The 11,886-nt window shown below is 42.4% G+C and overlaps 1 protein-coding gene across 5 annotated transcripts in view; it reads right to left on the bottom strand.

Annotated features, from left to right (window-relative positions):
• AGAP1 (ArfGAP with GTPase domain, ankyrin repeat and PH domain 1) overlaps positions 1–11,886 on the bottom strand; it is a 565,886-nt gene that overhangs the window by 398,084 nt on the left and 155,916 nt on the right. For all 5 annotated transcript variants that reach the window (XM_019553775.1, XM_019553777.1, XM_019553779.1 and 2 more), the window contains exon 2: positions 2,917–2,975. In XM_019553775.1, the coding sequence (XP_019409320.1) occupies positions 2,917–2,975 (59 nt within the window). The remainder of the gene's footprint in view (positions 1–2,916; positions 2,976–11,886) is intronic.

Here is an 11,886-nt window from a genome sequence, read left to right as displayed (position 1 = left end):
GTGGGCAGATGAGAACAGGATGGGATTCAACACTGACAAGTGCAAGGTGATGCACCTGGGGAGGAAGAACCGGCACCAGACCTACAAGCTGGGGAACTCCAGTCTCGTCAGTGCAGAGGCAGAAAAAGATCTTAGAGTCATTATTGATGCCAAGATGAACGTGGGCCGGCAGTGTGGGAATGCAGTCAGGAAGGCCAACAGCACCTTGTCATGCATCCACAGATGCATCTCAAGCAGGTCCAGGGAGGTGATCCTCCCCCTCTACGCAACACTGGTCAGGCCGCAGCTGGAGTACTGCATCCGGTTCTGGGCGCCGCACTTCAAGAGGGATGTGGACATCATGGAGAGGGTTCAGAGGAGAGCCACTCGCATGATCAGGGAATAGCAGCACAGGCCCTACAAGGAAAGGCTACAGGAGCTGAACATACTCAGCCTCCACAAGAGAAGGCTGAGGAGGGATCTAGTGGCCTGTTACAAACTAGGCAGAGGGGACCAGCAGGCATTGGGGGAGTCCCTGTTCCCCCAAGCACTACCAGGAGTGACTAGAAATAATGGTCACAAGCTGGCAGAGGGTAAATTCAGATTAGACATCAGGAGGTGCTACTTCACTGTCAGGGAGGCTAGGATCTGGAACCAACTTCCAGGCGAAGCGGTGCTGGCTCCTACCCTGGAGGTCTCCAAGATAAGGCTTGACAATCACCTTGCTGGGGTCGTTTGACCCCAGTACTCTTTCCTGCCACAGCAGGGGGTCAGACTTGATGATCTGCTCAGGTCCCTTCCAACCCTACTAACTATGTAACTATGAAATTCAGTTGTTCTGGATTATTATTCTGATGCATAATTAAGGCCAAAAAAGGAGACAGCTAATCATATAATCTGACCCTTATAAATGCAGATCATAAGACTTCCCTGGTTTATCCTTATTTGAATAAGAGCATCTTTTGTAATTATCTTTATTTAAAGTTACAGATGACCAAACTAAAGGAAGTATGCAATATTACTGTCTACCTCTTTTTTTTTGGCAGACTAATTATAGGAGGTTACTATGAAGCATTTGAAACCTCAGTCATTTGGATGTCACTGACATTTTATGAACCTTATGGACTATTTATCAAGTTGACTTTTTAAAACTGAAACCACTAAAACAAATCTGGACTCCTAGACCATAAAGGTGCAGTAAACACTGCAGCAACTGAGCTTATGCCATGAACTTAACATTTTCTACATTTAATAAATAAAGGGCTAAAACCTGTTTAAAAAGGGGTTACTATGAATGTGAAGTATAAGCATATGTGGAAGAGTCACTACCAAAGAGATTCAATGGCAATAAATCCAATACCTAATCTCAGTGCTGCTCATGGAGCCTGTTAATGCAGTGTGGGCATCAAGAATACAGAAGTGTAATAAGGGGGACAACTATGGTACCAGCCACAGACAACAACCCAGGAGTGGGGAATAGAAGCAGCTGTGACACTGCCCCACCTATGCCCCACTGTGCCCAGGGGACTCGGGCATCATGTTACACCTCTGCTTGAGTGTAATCCTTCCATCTTGGACAACTGGAGGGAGCCGTCTCTCTCTACAACCCAAAAGTCTATCCTCATTACCTTTCTACCAGTCTCTTGTCATTCTGAGTTCTCTAAATCCTGCTTCCAGTATTCATAATCATTTGAGACAGCAACTATGAAATTACAAACCCTGCAACCCATCTGTCTCCACATGTTCCTTTCATTGATACATTATCCCACCTACACATTCAAGCTTTGAGCCAAACATTTCAAACAGAGCTACCTTAATTAGAATACTCCAAGAATATTTTTAGGATCATTTGGTATTTTACTTAACAAAATTCTTAAGTTATCTGCAAAGTCAAAGAGAGCCCTACCTAAATCAAAGAGGGGGAAAAATGCACAATTCAGTTATACAAAGTTTATTTTGCCATTTTCTTAAAACAGGGATTGTAAAGGATTGGTCCTAAGCAAAAACCTTGCGGGTATTTGATGGACAAACCATTTGATTTGCAGACAAGGCAATCGGAAGTAGTTTCAAGTAACAACTTCACATTTACCTACTAACTTTTCAGTTTAGGGCTTTTGTTCTTGCTTTTGCTTTCGTTTTTCTGTTTTTAACATGTAAAATATTTTGTTCCTTGTCATTACTGCTGTCCATTGCTCTTCCATCCAGAAAATATAGAATTTACGTGAAAATGCTGTCTACGAACAAAACATTTTCAGTTCCACCAAGAGGTAAAACATTATATTCCAATATCTAAAGCAGTGATTCTTAACCAGTGTGCTGTGATACCCTAGGATGCTAGTATGCTCTTTTAAGGATGTCATGCAATATTAGCACTTTAGGTGTGCAAACACTTACATGTGTAAGTCAAAAGATAAACCCAGAGATTTCACATGGGAATCCAGTGTTAAAAACATTTTGACTTGCTGTGGTCTTGCCAAGTTCACTGATCAAAAAACTATGCTAGAGAACTGAGATGAAACATGCCATGCCTGTTCCATCCCAAGATGGATGCAATATGACTTAGTGCAGTTGCAGACAAACACCAATAAAGCATGCTTAAAACAGCAAGTTTACTGGCATAAGCCAAGTGGAGAGCACAGAGTAGGTATGCTATATTTCACTGAAGCGTTCCCTGCAGTAGTCCTCTGATAGCATGAACATGCCCCAAGTAATAATTTGAGGCTAAGAGTAGTAAATAAAATGTTTTAAACATAAATAGCATTTATGATATATTTCTTTACCATTTATACTCCAGTTTTAAAAGATGTAAATGCATTAACTAAAAAAACTTGGTAGATTTCAGTATATAGCCTCACAAAATAGTTATAGTTTTGTGCAACATATGAAGAATATAATGTAAAAAAGGAATGAGCAAGTATAAACAAATTTATTACTCACCACTTTGAGCTCTGGCACTGATCGACTTAGTGTCCATTCCTGACTATTTACAAAGGCATCTGTAAAACAAAATATTTAGTAAAATTACAATTAGATAAGCAAAGTTGTGCTCTTTACTTATGCTATAGCTGCCAACAGAGCCCACAGGCCTCAAATGGAAATCATGCCAGAAGCCTTCTCCAAAGCTCAGGGAAGATTAACACTTGAGATGCCTATCCAGGAGCAGGGACACTACTTCGACATGCTATAATCCCAGGGCATTGGAGCAGACTTGATTAACTGAGTCTCTTGGAGCATGGCAATTATCACACTCCAGCAGTTTCCCACATCTTGTGCATCAGTGTCCCTGTGTTTCAAAATGGTAGCGGGGGCACTTTATCTAAAGCTCATCAAATAAGCTTTAGATAAAGCACCCCTGACACCATTTTGAGGCACAGGGACGCTGATACATGAGACGCTTTGTGTGCTTTAATTAGAGCAGCTCCAAAAGCACGTGTATAAATGCTGTAAATTCTAACACTAGCAGCTCAGAAAACATTTACTATATTGTATAAATTACTGGAAAGACATTGGAAAATTACTGTAATGAGTTAGCACAGAAGACATGTCCATAGCTAGTAAAATGATGTGATCGAACATGTATTATTGCTGCAGTTAAAATATGTACAATTCAATCTTTGCATGTTAAGGAAAATCCTCAAACTGAATGTCAACAACTACCATTAGTAACATTCTTTTCCCATTCCACCCAACTACGTAAATATACTGAAATTTATTTCAAATCTCTCACAGGGAAACCTCTTGCGTAAATTAAATTTAAGTGATAGTTCTAGAACTGCTATTTAATATTCTAAAAGCAGATATGTAAAAATTTGAGACCCAAAGTGAAACTTAAAAGGTACCTGAATTTAACAGTGCCTCTGCAAAAATGCAATATAGTCACTCCCTGACAAGGGCATTCAGGCGTGCACTGGAAGTCTGAACTGAACTGAACTTTGAAGCTAAGTACAGACAGTTGAAAAACCCACAGCTAAATTGATTTAATCTTGGCACGTTTCTGTAAACTGCTTAGGTTGAACCAAGAAGAAAGTGAACTCACGTTCACTTTTCAAAAGTGAAAGGCAGCCGACCCCTTCACTGGCCCATATCACGTACTGTGGAGCACTAGAACACGCCTCCCAGCCTGCTGGCCAGTGCACAGAGCCCGGAGATGTGTGATTTCCCCAGACACCACCCCCCACCTTTAGCCTCCAGTCAGCTGAGGAGTCGGTTTCAGGGAAATGCACCCATCAGACCCTCAGCTGGGGTCTCCCCAGATCTGGGGAAGGGGGAGAAGAGGGAAATTCCCACTGGGGTGTTTCTTCACCTTTCCCTGTGCCCAGAGCTGGTTCCCCCCCATCCCCCAGCCATGCCCCCTCATCAGTCTGGGCCAGCTGAGGAGGAGGTTGAGGGGACCCCCCCACATCAGCCCCACTCCCTTCCACACCACAACCCCAGTCAGCATCTCCTCCATGCAGGGGAAAGGAGCCAGGGGGGAAGCCCCCATTGGGGTGTTTCTCCCTCTCCCCCTGTGCCCAGAGCTGGTTTCCCTAGCCACTACCCCTCAGTCTGAGGCCAGCTGAAGCAGGTGTGAGGGGTGGAAAACCCTCCCCTCTGCCAGGCACTGGACCCCCAACTGGGGTCTCCTGATGTCGCAGGATGGGGGGGAACTCCCCCCCACAAAACCCAGAGCCAGGAGCTGGGTCAATCACCTGGCTGTGCCCCCTCCTTGGCCGGGGGGCAGCTAAGGAGGAAGTGGGGGAAGGGAATGGTCCCCCTGACCAGCTTCAGACCCAGCTGGGCTGTGCCAAGTGTAGGGAGAAGAAGGGGAGAAGGGGTGCCCTCAATGGGAGCTGTTTTCCCCTCCACTCCTTCCTCAGCTGGCTGAGCAGGGACATGACTGAGTGATAGGCCCAGCTCCTGGCTTGGGCAGGGGAGCAAAGCCCCTACTGCAAGGAGCTGGACTGATCACCTGACCACAACCCTGCTCGGCTGGCAGACCAGCTGGGGAGGGAATGGAGGGGAAATGCCCCCCACCGTGGGGCTCCCACCCCTTGTAATGGGCACAGCCTGGCTGGGGGTCCAAAACCGGGCAAGGGGGTGCATTTTGCTGGTGATAGTGCCTCAGCTATCATTTGCAGCTGATAAATTCAGCTGGCAGGCTGGCTGAGAAGGGACTAGGGAGAAAAAATGGCAACCTCCTCCACTGAAGCAGAGAGCACAGCCCAGGGCTACACAGCATCCTGGGATACTGGAAGACTGTGAGTTAAGTTGAATGAGGAGGGGATCTGGAACAGAAGTTCCATAAACTAGTTTGACCTAAATCAGTTAAGTCTGATACTACATTCAAACTGGTTTATGTGCACTGAACTTCTGTTCTGTTACAGGTTTAAACTGGTTCCTGATCAATTAAACTGGTTTATGTGTAACTTCTGTTCCTAGCCTGAGGGTATCTTACCTCCTCCTACCAAACAAGTTAAAAGGCTTCATTTTATCAAAGCTAAGAGTTTCCAAAACAAAGGGCTAAAAAAAAGTTAATAAGGGGATATGATTCTTATTAATTGCAGATGCAAAAGGACTGAACAATACTGATAATGACTCCTTCAAGCAGAAGAGAAACAGTCTTTATCTGAGAAAAAAGTTACCCAGTACAGAAAGAAAGGAAAGGGACCCACTAAAATCTCACAGAAAGGACAAATGACAAGCAAGTGAGACATCTGATAGATTTCCCCACCCTGCTTCCAAAAGATTTGGTTCTAATAAACATTTGTCTATCTAGTTATTGGTCACCACTGTCACTGTTTCCAAACTGCAAGGTCGGGACCTACATCCAAAACAAAGGTAACAACAGCTATGAGAATTACATGATTCCTTGTCAAGCTGGATGACACTAAAGGTTCCAAGATCTGAGAGGCATACACTGAAACAGACCAGGAGGAAGATATTGTGAGAGGTATCACTATTTCAATCTAAACTTGAGACATCATTAAAAGTCTTACTAATGTATGCCAAAATGATCGGTTTCTACAGAGAGAAGTCAGGGTTTTTTTCTCGTTTGCTTTGTTTTGGGGACTTTTACAGGAAAAACTATATATAGTTGAGAGAGATTTAAAATACGTTTTTTGTGCTCAGGAAAAAAAAGTTTGGTGAAATAAAAGGTAACTCCAAAATAGTTTTGCATTTTGCGTATTTCCTACCATCATGGCTACAATATTCCAATCCAGTTTCTCTACAGCCATTTACAAACTTTCTCAGACTGGTATCCTCACTGACAACATTCCACTCCTACGATGAGAGGCTGGTTTCCTTCACAGCCAACCTGAGAAAAATCAAATAGTACTTACTGCCTAATGCAACAAATACCAAATGCACCTCTCATACCAAGTTTTGGTAAAATCTTGACACTTTAGGTAAAGTTTGTTTACTACATTAAATCAATAATCAATTTTCAACCCAGTGGAACTACATCCAATATTGAGATGCATACAATAGTTCTGAAGTTAACCCTTTAACTACAGCCAAAGTAGTAAGAGAGGAAAAAGCCTCCAGACACAGCCCAGTTACAATGAGTTACACTGTTCAGTAATCTGTAAAGTTAACAAACCTCATTTAAGTCTTTTGAGGCAACAGCAACTGTTGGTCCCCTACAACATAGAGAAGTTTTATAGGCTCAGAGCTACAAATCTATTTTGGCAGTCATACTAAACTAGGATTTAAGTCACTCTTAATCAAAGAAAATGAGGAAGAAGCTTTCAGCAAATAAAATAAACTGGTACGCCACAATTCTGGTGTATTTTAAAGCCCTGTTTTAGGAAAAGTTACTATTAGATTTAAGCCTGTGCAAGTAGGCAGCTATTTGATCTGGTTTCGGATCCAGCCGCTTCAGATGCCAGGGATCCGATACAGAGCTCCGGACCGGGCTCCCACTCTCATCCAGCCGAAGCAGTTCTGAAGCTTCGGAGCTGCCTCTGAGGTCCGACTGCATTAGCTAGTAACTGTGTATTGAGCTGGTTCCTGAAACCCCTGCAAGTTTCATCCAAATCAGACAAAAAACAGGAAAGTTATAGATATTTCATTGATTCCTCATTATACCCTATGGCTGGATCTCCGAAGCGGCTCTGAAGCTTTCCCGAAGTGCTTTGGAAACTCTGAAATGCTTCAGAAAGCCTAATGAAGCCAGCGCTTTGATCTGGACATGCTGCTTCAGGTGGTTTGGCGTCCGAAGCTTCTCCGGATCCAAAGCAGGGTCTGAAGCCTTGCACAGCCCTATTAGATTTGCGTGTTATAACCTGAATATTAAATGAGCCTGCTCAACAAGCTTGATGCAGAGAAGAATCTGTCCTTACCCACGGGAACTTGAGATCTGGAGTTAATGCTATGTTTAGGCAAAGCAAGTCTCTTCAGTATTTTCATGCAAGTTACTATAATCATGCCATTTACATAAAATGTTACAAGTTGCAATATTATTGTGCTTCACTAGTTTTTAATCTCCTTTACTTCTGAGTGTATGTGACCTTTTATAAAACATACATTAATTATGAGAGAAGGTAAGCCAATGATTACTTAATATGTTATTAAGTAAACCAAGATGAACAGAAAGCAGAGCCACATACAGACATTCAGTTTCTCCTAGGATAGTCACTGCTCTCCCAGTAGAAACCATGAGTGTAGAGATGTTCAGGGTTTTTCTCTCAGGCCACAAATGGTAACTCCAAAAGAAAAAACAACCTGGGAACAGAACAGGTAGTTCTGTCACTCCTGGGAGAGTGAATGTCTGTATGACTAACCCTTTCAAGAGAAGCTACAGAAGTACTCCATCATTCCAGGGTGCTTTACTCCCCACCCCCAAAAGACAGCATCTCTCCCAGATGGACTCTACTACCACAAGTGAACAGGGAACAATACATGCCCTTTTTACAGTCCCACATTCTTCTGCAGGGAGACAGGCTGACTCAGAGTAGTCTGGGTCAGCCAATCTGGGCTGCCTTGTGCACTGCTGCCATATGTCTCTAGGCAGACAGCAGAAACCTTCAAAGCATGCTACAAAATACCAACTTCAAATGTATTTAAATCTGTATGTGCTACAGCTTAGCAATTACAGATCCAGTGTCAGTGAGAGAGAAGAAATATCACTCCATTTTTTTTTCAAACTCCACTTCCAAATAGGTCAGTTACAACAAACAGCCCCTAAGTAGTTATAGCATTTCTAGTTCAGATATCCAAAGTTATATTTAAGAGATTAAAAATGTCCCCTATTTGCACTTGCAAAATTATAAAACCTACCATTTTGCCTAGTTTCATACATCTTTTCAGTCTACCTGGAGCTACTTTAGCAGTCATAATGAAGGAGACAAAAAGTAGACAGATAAACATAAAAACCTGCAATACTACTCTCTTTCATGTCAAACTAGAATTCCCAAGTAACCTCTTCTCTTCCACACTGCATTGCCCACAGATTTAAAATACTATATATACTTGAATGCAAGAAAACACTGAATGTAAGATGATTCCCCAATAATTAGATTTTATATATGGAAAATGTATACATTTGTTATAATTTTCCAGGAATAAAATCCAACTGTTGGAGGTTTGTCTTGAATTTCTCAACCTCCCACTGGCAGGGAAAATAAATCGGGGGGAGAGAGGATTGGGGGGATCAAGTAGCCCCTTTGCTCTCTGCCTCCCCCTCAACTTCTTCCCCCTGCAGCCCCTTCCCCCTCTCCTTACTGTTAGACCCTGTTCTCTTTGAGCACATGGAAGTGAGGAGTAAAACTGAAAACACTGACCTTGAAATAATCATACCTGTTGTAATTTACATATAGTACCCATGCACTTAATTCATCCAGAATTGATGCATTTTAACTTTTTTGAAACTGCTGCAAGTTTTAGCACAGGTACTACTCCATAAACACACTTTTAAGCAGCACTTTGACAACCACACGCAACAGGGGCGACCATCTGGTGATGTTTGCCAGATGTTTAAGGTGATGAAGAAACAGGAATTAATGAAAATGGGAAAGAAAGGCACAACTCTGCTGTGGCAGTGAAGAAGTTGTCAAAAAATATGTAGCATAGTGGCTTACATGACTTGGAAAAAAAGTTAACACTGAGGGCACTCAACGGGCAGTACCATATATCTTATTCAGATCTTTGTGGTAGGTTCCCATCAGAACGTTTGCCAGTATGAACCATGCGTCTAAGAGTCATGCTCAGGGTTGGCTGCATTTAATCAACTTCATAGTTGGTTTCCATTGCTGAGCACATGCTATTTTTGTCAGCAGTTTAATAATAGACAATGTATTTAACAAGGTTTCCTTGTATGCTGATTGGGGGGAAAACTTCATCTTGGATTCAGGTAAATATGATAATTTAAACGTCATTACATCAATTAGTTTCTGCCACAGGGCCTCTTTAAAAATTCGGTTTCTAAATATTTATAAATTTGAACTAAATCCAAACAAAATACTGTGGCTTATGGCAAAGATAAAACATAATCACAAATTAAAAAAGGAAGAAAAATCTAATCCTCTAGTGAATCAGCCCCTCCTAAAAAGCGCTAACAAGTAGTAAGATCTATTGTAGAAGGCAGACTAGCAAACTCATAAGAGTGCCATTAAATGGAACCAAATAGATCCCCATTTTTAAGTCTGATACTAACGCAAGATTTCAAACAGCAAACCTTGCACATTTAATCTACTCTACAGTTGTATGTTCAATCCACTATATTAAAGCACTCACAAAGAAAACTATAAAAAAGCTAAAACTGAGCCTTGAATAAAGTAATAAGCCTAAGCCCTGAAGACCCTTAATACTCATGTCAGAGGTCAGTTTACAGCTAACTATAGATGGCTCCAATAAACCTGAAAGATCTCAACCACTGATTCAGGATAAATATGTCCTGTTTTAGTTTCATATGGGAGATTAAGCTTAAGATCAACAGGCAGACTCAAGTAACTTCCACATTCAAGGTCTCATTTTCTACTCCTGTAATGTTCAAGATGTGTTTCTGATACCTGTAAAAAGACTAAATTAATGCCTCCTCTTCCCCCAATCTTGTTGCAGTATTATTGAATTCCCAGAAATATTCTTATTAACTAAGGAAACAACCATCTCAGAGAAAGCCCTTCTCCCTCAATATAAGGTATAAAACAACTCGGGGCTAGAATGATTTGCACAGAGTCCATTGTTTAGATCATCCGGCGTAATTAAAAATAAAACTAGATGCTATATATCTAAAAGTCTCCAAAGCATGAAACAGGGTGAACAAATCTCTCACAAACCCAAACCTGCCTGAGATACTTGAGTGTAAAGCGTGATGTTGTAGCTGTGATGGTCCAGAGATTATATAAGAGGCAAACATTTCTTAGGGCAGGGGTTCCCAACCTTTTTATGCTGAAGGACTGGCAAACCACGGACCAGAAGTGACCATGAACCAGCAGTGACTGGCATACTGCAAGCAAAAGTGTTGGCTGCCAGTCCACAGTATGTCGGTCACTTCCAGTCTGCATTTTCCCAGTCCACAGTCACTTCCGGTACAGCAGCCAACCCCGCCGGAGACCAGCAGCCAACCTTTCACAGCCCAGCCTGGGGGTTGGGAACCCATCTTAGAGTGATAACTTTTATTGGACCAATGCTATAGTTAGGATACGGTCAGACAAGCTCTCCCATGCAAGACCTTCTTCAGGTCTGACCCCAGAATCCTGACCCTGGTCCCACCCATTTTCTCCCCCATTTTGCCAAAAAATAAAAAAATAATATTATGGGCTTGGGAAAAAGAAATCTGAGATAATAGTCACCGGTATGATTACAAAATGAGCTACAGATACAGAGAAAGCATTAACTGAGAAACCAGTGCTGGAAATTGATTCTGCTCTTGAATACTACCATCAAAAAGAAACATACACAAGGAAATTGTTGTAAAATGATCAAATAATCTGCAACAGTAGTAAAATGTGACAGTAGCTCTATATCCAATTGTTGTCAAAGACTCAGATGTTTTCCTGGGCTTAGACACAGAAGAACTTGAAAAACCTCAACTACATTTAGTAGGTCCACTTCTGAAGAATCATGCAAAGAAGAACTGAAAGTCTGTGTTTCTGATGCTTCTACACTTAGGCTAAGTACAGACATGTGGAAGGTTAAATCAGGTTCAAAATGGCCACCCGATTTAAACTTGGCTTATACTCAGTACCAACCTTACACTTACAGGCCTGGTCTCAGTGACTGCCAATCAGTCTAAGCCTGTAACAGAATACAAGTTCTATGCATACAAACCAGTCTAAAAATTGCAGAACACCGTTTAAGATAAACCTGTAGTATCAAATTCATTCAATTTGTGTCAAACCAGTGCATGGATATTCTGTCCACTTACCTTGAGGAACCCCAGCACCAGAGCTGCTCTTTTCACTCCCCACTTCCCCCACACTATTCTATTTTTTGGCCCCTCACCTCCCCTTTCTCCTCCACTAGCCAGTGCTCTCACCGCCCATCCCACCAGCCGCTCCAGATGCAGCTGCTTTTATCAGCAACTAAGTACTGGAGTAGTGCGTCCAGTTCTGGGCCCTGCAATTCAAAAAGGACGTGGAGAAGCTCGAGAGAGCCCAGAGAAGAGCCACACACATGATCAGAGGTCAGGAAAACAGACCTTACGATGACAGGCTGAGAGCTATGAGACTCTTTAGCCTAGAAAAGCACAGGCTCAGGGGTGATCTGATGGCCACCTATAAGTTTATCAGGGGTGACCACCAGTATCTCGGGGAATGTTTGTCCACCAGAGCGCCCCAAGGGATGACCAGGTCGGAGTATAAACTACTGCAAGACAGGTTCAGGCTAGACATAAGGAAGAATTTCTCTACTGTCCAAGCCCCCCAAGGTCTGGAACAGTCTGCCATTGGAGGTGGTTCAAGCACCTGCATTGAACACCTTCAAGAG

The sequence above is a fragment of the Crocodylus porosus genome, unplaced genomic scaffold (genome assembly GCF_001723895.1).
Source record: "Crocodylus porosus isolate Cpor-Errol unplaced genomic scaffold, CroPor_comp1, whole genome shotgun sequence".
Lineage (NCBI taxonomy): Eukaryota > Metazoa > Chordata > Crocodylia > Crocodylidae > Crocodylus > Crocodylus porosus.
The sequence above is the reverse complement of the archived record's forward strand: the minus strand, read 5'-3'. Positions and strand labels throughout refer to the sequence as shown.